Source organism: Varroa destructor, unplaced genomic scaffold, assembly GCF_002443255.2.
Source record: "Varroa destructor unplaced genomic scaffold, Vdes_3.0 BEIS01000001.1, whole genome shotgun sequence".
Lineage (NCBI taxonomy): Eukaryota > Metazoa > Arthropoda > Arachnida > Mesostigmata > Varroidae > Varroa > Varroa destructor.
In genome coordinates this window covers 20,442,425-20,457,991 of record NW_019211454.1, presented here as the reverse complement: position 1 = coordinate 20,457,991, position 15,567 = coordinate 20,442,425, and the positions used below count along the sequence as shown (strand labels likewise).

Genomic DNA, 15,567 nt, shown 5'->3' with positions numbered 1-15,567 from the left:
AGGATATTACGTCTTCAGTCTTTTTTCTTTCGATTTTATTCTGCTCTAAAAGTGCTGACAGCTAGGATATTTCTCACATGCGATTTGAATTGGCACTATTCCTTACTTTTTCTATTACGGCGTTGCCCGATTAACCTGATAGCAATTCAGGCTTGGAAACTCCATCATTGAGATGGATTCTTTTGGTAAAATGACAGCCGATATATATATATATATATATGTATATAGGATTTCAGTTGACATTAAAGAAGGACTCACTTTTTCTAATATGACTCTTGCGATACTGCGTCAGATGATGCTTTGAAGCTACGAACACAGCAAATAACAGAAAACCTTAAGGGCTCATCTTGCCCTTGAAGTAGACTGAAAATTTCCGAAACGAGGGTGATCGCAATGGCAAGTAGTATTTAGACTAGGCTTCCCTTTGCAACTCCCCACCAAGACTTGTGTAAAAAAAAGTACTGCCTTTTGATTTTGGATATCGTACTAAGCCTTTCGTGTTTCCTTTCCTTGATTCTATGGGTTACAATCCAACAATAAAAGCGGAAATGATGACTGCGAAGTGGCAACTGCGCTCGTTCGCTCGTAGCGAAAACTTACTGCATTCCATGATCGATAGGCGAAGGTCTAATTACTAGAAGCAGACGCTAGAAAACGTTGCGCAAAAAAAGAAGTACGTGTACCATGTGAAGCTAACAGAAGGGGTTTCATGAAGTAATCGTATGTATTCTGAAAAAAAAAACTAAAACCAATTTACGCTGGGAACTAGAAGAAACAAAGAAAAGCCGTTATAAGAGCTCATCGAGGAAATCGAAGACGATCTTTCGTGAAATTGGTACGAGTTAGTTTAAGGTAAACTATAGGAGAAATGCCATCCAAAATCCTAAATCAACTGTATCTCAAATCAGATACCAATTTCAAACAATTAAGTCATTTTCTGAAACATGTAGCCTATGTAGTCCAGAATTGTGCTGAGTTGACCCCCCAAAAGCAGTTTTATGAGAATAGCAGTGGGAGAAATAGAAGAACAGTATATTATGGGGTTAGAAACTGCTTTAGCCACGTTCCCGACAATCGACCGGCAGATTCTTGGCAGAAGATCACTTGCCAAGGAATTATACATTGATTATGTTGATACTGATTCCTAAGACTACTAAGCCAACTAAACAACCAATTTCATACAGGTTACTCTTCTGCTTAGCATAGTTGTTAGTATAACTGAACTCGTTATCATATACCAGTTAATTAACGAAATGGGCGGAAGGGAAGCTCTTTCAGAAAATTGCTTCAAATTTAAGAAAGATAGACCTCTTTGAACGTCGTATTGATCGTGAAACGCTTCAAGAGAGAGCGGCAAGACAAGACGAAAGATACGGAGACTTCAAAAATGGCTCGAAATATTGCACTGAAAGTGATATTAAGCATGCTAGGAGAGAAGGGAATATATTAAACTTATTAAGTAATCAAAAAATTTAACTACAGGTCATGATATTAGTTTTATATAGCCTCACTTACAACGGAGCGTTTACATTACGTTGGTAATTAGTGCTAGTAACAAACTAAATCCAGTTAAACGAGACTCGAGACCAAAACAAACTTAACCAACCTTGGGCAGCGCGGCGGGCTCGATCAGCAGCTATCGACTAAAACTAGTCTAGCTAGCAAATAAAGGCCATGCTAGCCATCAGAAACAGTCCGGAGACCTTGACATTGTTTCAAAGGAATACCGGGTTTAATCAGTAATAAAAGTTGGCCACCTACGAATAAGGCTCAACTGGAACACCCCACGTGAAGCAAACGACAAAGAAAGTTGCACAGAAGCTTAGCACGTTAATGTTGAGACCCAGGACACTGGCTGTAAGAACAACAAAGCTATTGGCTTTGGTAGCGTACTCCGTAGTTCTATGAGGGGCCTCTGTCTGAACAAACGCTACGAAATCAAAACAAAACAAGGACCGCTTAAGGAAAACACAGCGGCTTTCTCGCTGCAGAGTATACTGAGCCGCCTATGGCACCACTGCTGTAAGTAGGGCAGTACTATGATGAATTACGGTTAAGATGCGGGAAAAAATGAATTGTATACAGGTTTTTGCCTAAGGAAAGGCCAGGTAAAGCAATTTACAAAAAAAAGCAGCGAGCACGATAAGGGTTGCGTCCCGAGGTAAAAGTAAAAATTGGAGAGCTATACACGAAAATCTTTTGAAAAGCGACCTATCACGATGGTCCTCAGCGGCTACTTCCAAAACTCTTCTAAGAGGAAAGACGACGTGTACCACATGTGACGCAGACGACAGTGAGGCTGTTGCATATTGTATAGTATCCAATGTCTAATTTGTATCTCAGCGCAGCTTAGGTTTTGCGCTCCGTCCAAGCAATTTCTTGTTCCGACGAAGCGTACGGTTTCCGACCAGTTTCGCTTAGCGTCAATTACAAAAAGCCACTCGAAATAAACGAAAGAAAAAAATTTCTTTGTATAGTTATCTACTTCATTTTCAAACAGTGAACGGTTGTCGTTAGATTTCAATGTAGGTGCGCCAGTAGGAAGGACTATCCATACAGGCTACGAGCAGGAACGGTAAAAACGGCTTTGTAGAAAGTGAAGTTTGTCTCTTATTTCGGATTGTACCTTCCGTGTTTCCTAGTTTAATGTTGAATTCATTAGCTTATTTCTTTTGAACAATTTTTTAGGCTGTAACACTTGATTCGCACTTGCCTACGTATCATGTCTTTTTGTAGTTAATAGTTTATTCCGCCTAGGGATTTACTTCGGTTATTGTCATCAATTTTAGCACTAAGTTGTTCGATATTATTTGTCTGTTATATTATTTACAACAGGAACATTACGCCTCCTCCACAAAAGAGAAGGTGTAGCAGTTGAAAGCGCTTACAGACGAGAACGCCGACTGTAAAGCCCTGGCTAAAATCCTACATTCTTCTAACAAACACCTAGAAGTGAAAGCTGGTGTCCATGAACATAATTCACAAACGAAGTTCTTTAAGAAAGTTACGGATCAAGCTTTAACGAGCGATAACTGGGTCAGTTATTCTGGTGCGCGTTAGCGTAGGGGTTTTAATAGTTCTCACGAAAAACTTTAATATCGCGCTCCTGATACGTATGCTTTATGTATGGTATGCTTTTTTGTTTCGGTTTGTTGTTTCTGCTAGCGAATGTAACTAAAAGCTATTCTAAAGGTTTGCAACCAAAAATGTGACATAAAAACAGAACCTCAATAATCTTCTGCCACGTATTTCTCTTTTGAGTCTGCAGGTAAATCAATATGAAGAAACGGTGTTTACCTAATGTTGTTCTTTCCATCAATAATATATACTGAAGCACTGCGGCGAGTCTTTTCATATAGGCTCATCTCTGCTATCCACTTATTGTTTATTTCCCATGCTCGGATTCCGATAAGCTGCGTCAGATGATTCAGACATTAATAATAGCATTATCCTTCTTTCCCTTAGAATTGGAGTTCCTTCGATGTCATATTGGAAAACGAGTTTGCTCCCAGCTTACAAAGGCCCTTGAAGGTTCTTATTTACCTTTCGGTCTGGTCGACGCCAATTGGTCCATTTATATTGACTATCCTCTTCACTGGATGCGTCCCGAAGACCATAAGGTCTCCGCGAATCATCCAGTTGTCCTCCAGTTGATCCTTTTGTAGCTTACTCGGTAATGAAAGCCAACTTGTTCTTCGTAAGATCAGTCTCAACCCCATCTTAACCTTTTCTTAGTTTACCTAGTTATATAACGCATGTGCGCATATGCCCACTCATGTTCAGTTTTAGCAAGTCATTATATAAGTCAGTCATGCAGCTCGAGACGATCAAATTAACATTACGATGACAGCAGTAGTGTTAGTGAAGCGGGTAGTCAGTGGGCATAGAAATAGGAAGAATCACCTGAATAAAACATGCTAAGATGAAATAGATCAAATTTTGTTGTTGGCTAGACATTTTGTTTGGCAAATTTGTGGTCCCTTAGCAAGGAGCCACTTGCCTTTACGATCTTCATTACGAGCCATCAAAGTCACTTTCGATGACGCCTTAAAATCGTTTGAGTAAGGGGTAGGTACCCTGATTTCTGACGTCCACTACCCGTCCTTTGGACTATTTCTTCTATAGCAGTATATTGTCTCCTTCTGTCGCGATGTAGTAGCATCGTGAGGGGAAAAAGAGCGCGACTAACGGATGATGCACTATCATAATGGGCTTGTGAGTCAACGCGCTCCATTTTAATTGCGGATGAATTTCCGATGTATAGTTCTTCAAACTAGCCTAGACAGACAAGCGAAGAGACAGGTACTTGAGCAGAAATGCTAAGATGATTTCAGCACTTCTCTTCGAAGAGCCTTGGTAGCCGGAGAGCCTTGTATTCGACGCAGTTACGGAGTTGAATGGTCCTTATCAGTCATGAAAGAAGAGATGGAGGCGAAGGACTGTAGAATGAGAAAGGTATGTCTCTCGCTCATTGGGTGCAAGCAAGAATCTCGCACGCGCTGCTGAAATCGACGATTGTTTGTGAACAACTAATACTAAGGGTTTCTAGACGCAAACGGTGGGTATAAGTGTCTGACCTTAGCACACCGCATCAGGGAAAACCGTCTCTCCTTTTTTGTGTCTATGTGGGTCAACATACCTCACTTGCTTGATGCCAGTGTAATAGCTAGCGCAGGCCATTATAGCCAAACGCACGCTCGATAAGACCCTCCTTTGCGTAATCACAAATTAGTAGCGTGTAAATCAGCATGTGGAATTAGCTAAAGCGGTATTTTTTACGATCAATTAACAAATATACGAAAAAGAAGACGACCGTTAGAATACGGTGTATAAAGCCACATATTTCAGCATCGCAAGATTCAGCAATGTCAAAACTGCGTTTGTTCAACTTAATTAATTTTTAATACCTTTCCTTTTTGTTCGAAATGAATAACTGAGTACATGCCTTCTTCATAGCGGATAATTATCTTGCATTATCACATACATATCTGTAACAGCGCTGTCTGATATAATTTAATTTACGAAAAACCGCGGCAGCAGACTTCACCGACATCAGTTCCCGATCTACCACTGGCAAGCTGAGTTTTGCACCAAACCCCGTTTGCTGCGTCTGTGATCTTTAGAGATCGTTACTGAAAAATATGTCTTAACAGCAAGAGGGCATTGCTAAGATCTGAGGTGGTGCTCACCTCGGGAAGAGGCCCAGTTCTTGAAGGCCAGCGCACAAAGCATTCGCTCTCTGGCAAACAACTGCTAGTTACTAAGAACGGCCAGAGTCAAACAATAGAAGAAATGACGGTCTCTTGACGCGTATTTGAGGAAACCTTCGGTGTTCAGAATTCGCTGTCGAAGCTGGCTTCGAACGTTGCTCAGAAGACGAGCTCAAATTCGTAACGTGTTTAAGTCGTTAAATGATACAAACTACCAATAATGATTCCTAGCTAAGCACATCTAGTCAATACAAGTTTGCGTATTTTAAAATTTACGTAGGCTGTTCGAACATCTACATAATGATAACTATATGGGATGTACTGATTACCGGTTACGTGGCATACATTTTGGGTTCGACCGGCATACATGCGGCCGCCCTTCTGTCGTTTCCTTAGTTTCCTCACAAAGTCTTAACAAAACACAATATAAGAGTCAGCCATAACGACGCGCATGTACAAACACTGCAGCCCTTATTTTCGATTCTCTGGGAGAGTTCTCAACGCAGTAATCCGCTGTACTATTTTCAACAGGATGCATCAATCACGAGGACGGTTGCGTGTCGAGATGCGTGCCCGCTGTACATTGCAAAGTGCGCAAACTATACTTTCATCTGAGTCGACGGAGTTGTGGTGCGAAAGAAATGCCAGACAGCCTAGCTGCTTTTAGCGAGACCAAGATTCCTCACGTCCACCCCTATAGGCTAACCAAAACACACATACATAAGCCTCAGTGTATGTCACTAAGGATTGACGTCACTTAGAAGCAAGCCCCATAATGTGCGTGGCAGATTTATTTGATTTACGTGTTTCTTTCTTTGGCATACATATAGTGTCACCCACGAAGTTTATAAATCAATTTCAATAAAAAAACAACATTAATAATACATGAAGTGAGCATATTTTGGCTACATTGATGAATGTTCGCTAATTTCTTTGTTGGAGGCAATCACCCCCCGCCTGAAGCTCCTTACTTTTTTTTTTTACCAGTCAGAGGTATTCCAGTCGAAATGTCTCTCCAGTATTGCGAAGTCCTTTTCAGTCAACGCTGCACAATATTTCACTGTACCAAATTCGGTTATTTGATTGCCCTTAAGCCACGTATTTCTGTTCGCTGCTTACGGGTCTTGCAACCCCTGTATGCTATCTCTATCTGGGCTTTTGCAACAGTTTAGCTCAGATGGACATTCCTATTCGACCGATTAAGTCGTCACTTAGCTGCCAAAGTTTCAGCGTACTCAAATCCATATCAAAGTAAAAATAGCATAAAATCTATCCGTTTAATTCAAATCACTGCCCGTTGCAATCATTCGTTCTTGCTATCACGCATAATCGGTCCCAACAGAAGTCACTAACTTCTTGCGAAAGCTACTAACGTATATGTAGAGTAAAGAACTAATATAGATTACAGGTTAATATTTTCCCAAGTTCGCTGAGAAGAGCTTGATACAGACTAAGACAATTTACGAACGTGCTTTGAAGTTTAGAATTAGCATAATTGTATGCGCGTGCGCACGATGGTACTGGGCTTTGTTATCTGAGTAGATAATTACTAATTAACGTTCGTAGCCGAACCAATTTTTTCCTCTATTATTTTACTACATTGGGTTATATTACATATTCACGTTGGGTAATTTACCCTCTTACGTTTAATATTTGTGCGCAATACTTTCATAGTATTCGTCCGTTATAGCGATTGGCATGACTCACCATGTAGTACCGTGCTTTTACGTTGCACGATCGGTTGTGATGCGAATCTATGAAATACAATTAAGCAATAACATGTATCGAAACTGCAAATTGGTGAGCCTGTTTTCTAAATATGTTCGTAACACATAATTGATAAGGGGTCAACCAATCAAGAGGCTCATTCAGGTGAGTTTTTTCAAAGAAGGGTCGAAAATAATGCCGAAGGCCCATTAGCTGAATGGAAAAGTTGCAGGTCTCCCGCGTGATGCGCTTCCCATCATTAGCCAAACTAAGTAAACGTTATGTTCCAGATAAGTATATGTTTAGGAGCTCGCACACGCACCGTTGACGAGTGTATAAAATGATCGCCAGCATCATCCATGTCCTTATGCAGCCTGGAAGACAGTCTTCGCAGGATCGACGCACACATTACTAAGGAACAATTCAATTCAGTTGATTAGTTTTGCTCGATGATTTCGCACTCAAGGTCTTCTCACAGGCAACACAACACAGGACTGCTCCCCGGTGGCAACAACCGACACCCTACGAGCGAGCGAACCGTAGAGCCTCGCTTCTTTAATAGCGTTCTAACGCTGAGCCTAGCCTACCGCACCAGATAACACCAAGCTCAGCTTCAAGACGACCGCTCTGGCTACTTTGACCAGTGTAGCGTTGAGGCGATCAAGTACACGGACAGCACAGGCCAGTAGCAGTCGGTCAGTTCTATCGCTAAAAGCCATAGCCACGGTCGCTCTCCTTCTTGCACTCCTTTCCCACTGCTCTGTCGCAATAGCTGACTGAAAACCGGTTAGAAGCCTGCGTTTTGTACCGGGTTTCTTTCTTCGGGAAGGGCTCTACAGTTTTAGAAGGAGACGTCTTAGTACAGCGGAGCCCCGTTGTAGACTTACATTGCCTTGGCCTGCTGGTGGTTTGCCTAGGCCCTTTCCGCCTAGATTCTACCCAGCCATTACTACCCCAACTGTGTGTAGTGTATCCTTCTTGATTTCAAAATATAGCTCTTGTGTTTGCGTATAATTCACACTGACGGTATTGGACCTGTTGGCTAGCTATTAGTGCTATCCATAGTATTAAATGTATACACGTACGGGCCAACAACCGATCTCTCATTTCAGCTAGCGTTCTCTCCGATATAGCTCAGCTTAGCATGTCAACATCGAACGAGCTGCGCATCACTTGGAAGGACGCAAACTACCCAAAAGGTTTCAGTAAAAAGAATTGTGGTGCATCAGATCAACTAATAGCGTATATTGTCGTCAACAGATGACCTCCTTTCGGGGGGAGGGGGTACGCGAGTAACTTTGATTAAGGACATGGGCAGAAGAGATAATCGACGGTTTACCAACCCTTACACACACGTTCATTCAGATATACTCGTACATTTACAGAGCTGAGATACGAATCTGTAAATCCAGATTTGTGAAATTTTTGTTATAAACGTCAGCGCATTGATCTACCATATTTGCAGAGGATAGGAGTTGAACCACCAGTGATTTGGGAAATCAAAACAAGCAGGCAGCTCACCTGCAGTATATGCAGGTAATTTTCATGAATTTATCCTTATATAAATGTTCGGTAGCTCTGCATGTATAAACAGACGAACTTCCTCGAGAATAATCAGGGGCTGTTAATTATATGCGAAATATATTACTGTGGTCACGGTTTATTAAATGAATTTAATATCGTTGTTTATTAAAATTGTTAAGAAATGCTTCCCTATTGCATTGTGCTCCAGACCGTCTATATTGAAAATTTCACACATCACCATCCTGCACCTTATTCCCTGGTACTTACCTATAGTACAGTGCCGATCATTGCATCGCTTTTTAGAGAGATTAATCCTCGCGAAGCATCACCACAATGGCAGCGATTTGCTCTAGCGGCGAGCGACATTGAGTCAGGTCACAGGTGGTCGTCAAATTAGCTGAGATAGCTCAATATGCGACCGAAATCGAATGTTTCGCCAGCACTGAGCTAGTTCTAAATTCGACCGACCCATGTGTTTATGTGCAGATCAGCTTGTGGCCGATTCCACGACTAATTGGATTTTTCGTAAGATGTCCTCTTTTTAAGGATTGTCTTGGTGGCGGCAAATGTAATTAAGCAGCACGTCTAACTAGCTGAGAGTTAACATAGAGCGTAACAAAGTATTTTTTTTTTTTTTATAAAATCGTCGGTTCTTATTAAGACCAGCTTTTCTTCTAATTGGAAGCGGTTTACATAACTGATTTGGTCACACAGCGCGAACGGGATTTTCGGTCACTGTAGGCGAGAACATGCACAATGATGAATAGATGAGATGAATGGGTAGGTGTATTCTTGTTTCAGGCGGCGGTAAAGGCGAGGCATGTTAAGCGAACGTTGAGTATGTCGCCTGTACCAGAAGAGTAGATGCTTGGTCAGCATATATGTATAAGCTTTTTCTCCTTCTTTTGCTGCTGGAGCTATGGCTGTTGTTATTACATCACTGTCGTCATCGTCGTTATCTTTTCCGACTTTGCCCTTCAGCACAGTGTCTTTAGTTGTCCACTTCCAGCAACTGGCCGTTGCTGGGATGTCTGTCTTGCTGAGTGGTCGCTTTCTCCTCGCGGCAGCACCCTTTACGATATGGTTCCCAGGCTGTGAAAGGCGGAGGCCAAACGGCCGAAGACTGTTGAGTAAATTGCCTAATTGCCTCAACGATCTTTGCTGCTCGAGACTAATTATCAACTTTCCTGGCCTTGTTGCACTGGCTGTTTGCTGCCGGCACCCGGAAAGGCGTCGTCAGATGTGGCCTTGCCCTACAATGTACGTAGCCTAGTTGGTAACTCGCAAACGAACACCATTTGATACAGTAGCAAAAGAAACATCAGCAAGTCTACCTGTCTTTTTATTTCTCCCCGCTGCCTTTATCTCGCTAATAGCATGTTCCAAGAGAAGTTTACTAAACAATGTCAGGTTTGCTGAATTATCCCATGACTTACACTTCGGGAAGCATGAGAACTTCCTCCTAAATAGAATCAATTAATTATGAGTCCAATAAAAAATGTTCCGGGGCTTAAAAGAAAGATATCCTACAGCCAAGAAACACCATGCTAGAAAAAAATGGCATCGTCCACACAGACGTTAAGTTTCGTGCATATATATATATGTATGTATGTAGTCTACGTTGGCAGGCAGAAACAAGGGTTCTGCAGCCATTTCTCCTGCATTTATATAGCCGTCAACGTGCACGTATTTGTTGACTATGGCTAGGCTGCGTTTATCAGACGGACGTTGCCCTCTACCGGGTAGTTTGACTGGTCAACTTCAAAGCGCTCCTTTCCAAAGACTAAAAGAGTAAGTTTTACAACTCTGATGCCATCGGTAAAATACTCCGCGTCCGTTTGTTCACCGTTAACGAAACGTTAGTCATCCTAGCTAGTGGCGGCATTAAACATTTGTTACGGCCGAAGCTCGTGCTCACCTTCGTTCAGGAAACGTTCGTAGTAGCCTATGTTTTCTTGTCACACTTCTTTTACTAGTAAATTTGGTAACTGCGGATACACTTTTACGCTTTGACTCCATGGCATGCCATGAATCAATAAACGATGTTCTCTAGTTCTGGATAGCCCTCAGAACAATCAGAATGAATATCCTGATTTTGATTGATCAGCCGGCCTTCCGTGGCGAAAAGCATTCGTACAGTGACATACAAACAGCGACACTGTGAGGCTTACCTATGTCATTTGTTCATTCGTCTCTAAGCAAGCTGGGGCTGTTCTCCACGATTTGGGCCATGCTTACGTATACTATATAATACTAATCTTCTTTGTCAGTCACACTGCATTAACTATGTGTTTATAACACAGAACAATATAAACTTTTCCAGATTAACAAAACGATAATAAATAGCTGTTATAACAAACATAGTCGCGGGAACAAAGTAGAATAGCCAAACGCGAGCATAATGTGTAATACCAGTCGTCGCGATCTCGGCCAGCTGAACTGAAGAGCTACTGTGCAACTTACGTTTACCTGGATGTAAAAGTTTGTGAGAAACCCGAAAAAAAGGCATTACCCTAATAGTTAGTCACGCTAACACGAACGGCCAATTTACAAGGAACAGTGCATCGTAAGAGCACTCTTTACATAGACGTTTGCAGGGCGCTCTGGTGCAAAATCATGCTTTTGGGTAAAAGACGTTTTGCTAATAAAGGCAATATATTTAATTTAAGCAAAACGAAAGCTTAATATAAGGCCATTGTTTTTTTGGTCTAGCCTTAGACAAAGCTAACCTAGCGTATGAAACAACATATGCAGACCGTGGCCTTGACCATATCATTTATGTAGGCATCAAATTTTATGATCCTATTAAGCGTCATACTTATCTCGTCAGAAGCTATTTTAGCAGTTATTTGTCGCCGTTCATAACACAACGTACTAACCTGCCTATCCAAGGATTATTGTTACGCCAACGTTGGTATTACACCAACCCTTTTGTAGTTCCAAGGGTTCTATCCGAGTGTGATAAGCGACGAACCTTTTAGTAGGTAATTGGTCACTTGAAGGTCGGTCTACTTTGGGCATTTTCTTCTCCAAATCACTGCCGTGGGCCTTGATATCCTTCTAATCGGTCTAAAAGCAATAGATTGCCGTTGTAAAAGATTTATTTTTAGAGCTACGATTGATATCTGCATGCACAGGAAGATTCTACGAGCTAATAATGCCAATTGTTTACTGCAAGTACGTGAAAATCATTCGTTAGCGGTTAAAGAGATATAATAAGATAAGATGTTATAACTATGTGATTAGACTTCCTTCTGAGAAAAGGGTATCAGGAGGGGTCAGGAGAGCAAATCTTAGATATAGATTCATACTAAAGAATCGTCCATCATAGCAGCTCTCACCTGTGTACGTACATCACTAACAAATAACGAACAAAGCTCCCCACAAGAAAGTGCATGTTAAAAAATCGTATCTGGCAAACCTCACAAACGGGGAGAACACGCTGTTCAACAGATTATAATTTACTAATTGCTCTTACCTGTCAGGCTGTAATCATCAACTGGAACAAGGCTAACCTTTGAGCAAACGAGATTCATTTCCAAACGGTACTGGAGACATTAAAAGGTAGCAGAAGTGCAAAGACAGCATCGCAGGAAATTTCAGGCGGTCCTACCCGCATAATCTATAGTTAGTCGGACAAAATATAATTTTAAAAAATGTACAGGAGAGAATGTTCCAAGAGATTGAAACCATGAAAAAGCTTCAACAGACAATAAGAAGACAATTGCATGTTGAGGAGTTATCGAGGAAGAGCACTTAGATAAGTAAGGCTACATTCAAATAAAGTTGACCGACATAATTGCGCTGGCTGAAAAGCGTAAGTCCATATGTTACTTAGGAACATCATGCAGGCTTATTGGGAAGTAGTGTGGTATGGCATTTCAAGCAAACGAATAATAAGACAATACAAAGTTGCCAATTACCTGAATCCATCCACGCATCTACGCAAGTTCTCTCACGCATCGAAGATGGGAAGGTTTATTTTCAGAAGGATCGAGCGCCATCGTCGTGATATGTGACCATATCTTGATGAGAATCTTTTAAACGGATAGATCGGACATCTCATAAGTCTAAAAAAAAATGCACAAAAATACATCATAGATCAAGTGTTCGTTGACGCTTGCGAGCTAGAAGCTTAGCGAAATCATTAGTGTTTTTACCAGTACGGTAAAAATATTAAAAACCTGCGACAGGAGGAGAAGTGATCTTTTTTTTAATCCTTCTACAATTTAAACACTGATGTCCAGTGTTGCCGTTAGACGCCTGTTCAATTTTATACAGGTTACTTACTGTATTCAAACGGGTATAGTGTGTAAAGAGAAACTATGAAGCTCCAATGCTGACGTCGTATGAGCCGGATATTTAGGGAAATAAGGAATTTAATAATTTTCTGAATTATTAAAAAAAGTACGTAACAATAATAATGGTTAATCGGCGATGGCACTAGCTTGCCTTCCACAGTAAGTGTTCCTATGCGTCTCTTAAGCCTTGGAAGGTCTTCATTTAGTTCCCTCATATATCAGCCTTTTAATAGTTTATTTTGTTTCTATTGCGTGCTGTCGCATCACGCCAGATTTTCAGGGTTGTGGTACATCTTTACGATTTTCTTCAGGTGCTTTGTTTCGAATCATCGTTTAAAATTGAACATTTTCTGTGACATTTTTATGTCTAGTTACATTGAGTGGTTTAGGCTTTTTGCCTTATTTATCGAGAAGAGTAATTGCATGTAAATTCATGCTAACTTTATATAGAGAAAACATTTAGATAGAATACTTAGCTTTCTGCCACCTTTGCGAAAAGCAATGATCTTGGCCTAAGCTGGATTGGAAATAGCGATTTTACTGCGTTCAGAAATAGGCCCACATGTTAAGCCGGATCTAATAAAGGTCACTATATCACACTGTCGTTGTGCTTTGCTGTCCTCTTCGTTAGACTATAGCTTTAAAGTGGTTGCTTGCACACCACTCGAAAAGTTGCGCAGTGTTATAAATGAAAGTGGGACAATTCTTTTTCACGAACCTCATCAATGTAACCATGTGTTAATGCACTACTAGATGAACCTAATATTATAATTATAGCTGTAAATCAACGAATATATTACTTTTACCTGTAAAAAAAGGTGCTATACTTTATCTACAGGTTTCGGTGATATTTAAATGGGTTTATTAAGGAACACCACGACATCACGTTGAGTTGCTGGCTTACTAATCTATCGTATCGGACGTCTAATATCTTGATACTTCTACGTCTATAACTTTATTAAGCAAATGTTTTGCTGGCATGCAAGGGCCATAAGACGACGTCCCATATTTTCCGGTCTCGTTTATTACCAGAGCCAATTAGCAATACCGGTTCAATGCCCTACGTTTGCACTGCGAGACTCAAAAACAATCCCGAGTTATTTACAGTACTAACAAAAGCGCTCTATTGAGTTTCTCAAAATTGTCATTTAACCATACGCGCTATGCCTGGTGCCCGGAAGAAGAAAGACAAATCACTATAAGGTTAATGGTTTGATTTCAGAACGCTATACTTAGTGGTCAAATAAATGTATTCTGAGGTAAAGGTTTTTCGAGCTGCGAACATTTGAGGAAGAGCGCTTGTTCCGAATCGGATATCCACTGTTTTAAATAAGCTTTGCATTCTCCTAGAAGCGATGAATCGGCCCGTTCTCTAGTCCAACCGCTTTTTTCCGCGTACAGTGGTTACGGACATACTTTTTTATAAAAATATGCAGCTTCTCCTGTCTAACGACCGTTTTGTAGTCGGAATGCGAGCATAGTTTTACCCACAGTACTTCAAGGACCGCGGCTCTACAGACGACCACCTGAGGCCCATCGTGGCTTACTCAAATGATTAATAGGGTTCGTCGAATCCAAGAGTTTCGGTACACAACGCTGCGGTGTCGTCAACCGGTGCAATATAATCTCCAAAGCGTAGTGCTTATTACAACACTTCTAGATACTAAGATAATCTGGCTTTCATGACGTCGTTGGTCTCCTTTTTTTTCGCTTTCCAGGGCCTGTTCAACTGATTTGGAAGCATCACGTAAGTCCGTCCGGTTTCCTAATACAAGCTAAAATCATCTGGGATACTAGTGTTGACAAGGCGAATCATGCATCGTTCGACCGGCTATCTGGCCTTGGCTATGACACTAGTGCATTTTCGGCGAAACTAGGTCGGGTCTTCAATCGGACGTATTTTTCGTCTCCTACCAGATCTTTTGTCGCCAACGCGTCTTAACGTCAGCCGTTTTCCGCACCAAGAGCGACAGCGGTCTCTAATCGAAAGTTAACCGCGAATAGTCGCGCCCTTACCGTCTCTCACCGTCCACAGCCTTCACCCCAATCTTAGCCTCTACCCCTGCTTCTTCTTCTAACACGACCTTCTCGAGCAGCGGTTACTCCCACAGACTACCCAAGTTAGCTTAGAAATGCTTTTCCAAGCTCGATTCCAAATTCTGTCCAGCTGCGTCCTGTTTTCGTGATACGAAACTGTGGGCTTCTGTTCCAGTCCTCCTTTATTCGTCTAGTACTGCCACCCTAGCGTCATGTGCTAGTCAGGTGTGCCATGAAATGTGCTGGCTATTACAGTCGTATCCCTTCGGTGTTGCTAGTCTCTAGCCTTCTGTGCAAAAGCGCAGCAGCTACCTTATACAGGGTCCCGGCTTTCATCTGCGCAACGCAAGATCAAGACTTTGCCAAGATAAGATACTTGGTGTATATGTCGTAATTCACACTGCAATGACCTGCACATGGTCTTGTTTGACCTGGATTTTTGCAGATGCATTCGCTTTTAATATGTTTACGAAACCATTATTATTAACTTTACGGCTTGCTACAGAAAATTTGCAAACGCTCTAATTGAGTACGGTGTCAGACCAAAATTTCGCTCTGTGCTTTATTAAATGCTTCTTTCTTTTCTTCTTGCTCGGTCTACAAACGGAAAACGAACATAACTTGTGCTACTGAACGGTCTTAGCGAACCGTTAGAACCTTGGAACGTCCTAGTAGTGATATGCTGACGGCAGCCTTCGCCTCTTTTTGGGAAATTAGGTCAAGCCAGAGTTTGGGAAAGGGTAGAGGAGAAAAAAGCGAGGGAACTGCCGTTCGACTAGTATGATGAC

At 41.5% G+C, this 15,567-nt stretch overlaps 1 protein-coding gene across 9 annotated transcripts in view; it reads right to left on the bottom strand.

Annotated features, from left to right (window-relative positions):
* The window catches only part of LOC111244970 (uncharacterized), a 57,037-nt gene extending 47,359 nt beyond the window's left edge, over window positions 1–9,678 (bottom strand). The window contains exons 1-3 of one of the 9 annotated variants that reach the window (XM_086980257.1): window positions 8,709–9,510; window positions 7,240–8,317; window positions 259–363 (exon numbers count right to left, since the gene is read on the bottom strand). Coding sequence is in view for 2 of the 9 variants with exons in the window: in XM_022793050.2 (XP_022648785.1) it covers window positions 7,240–7,326 (87 nt within the window). In the remaining 7 variants the exon portion in view is untranslated. Of the gene's footprint in view, window positions 1–258; window positions 364–6,917; window positions 7,218–7,239; window positions 8,318–8,708 lie in introns of those variants that run through there. The other 8 variants (XM_086980220.1, XM_022793050.2, XM_086980235.1 and 5 more) reach the window with 8 other exon arrangements.
* Between the last annotated feature and the right edge of the window lie 5,889 nt (window positions 9,679–15,567).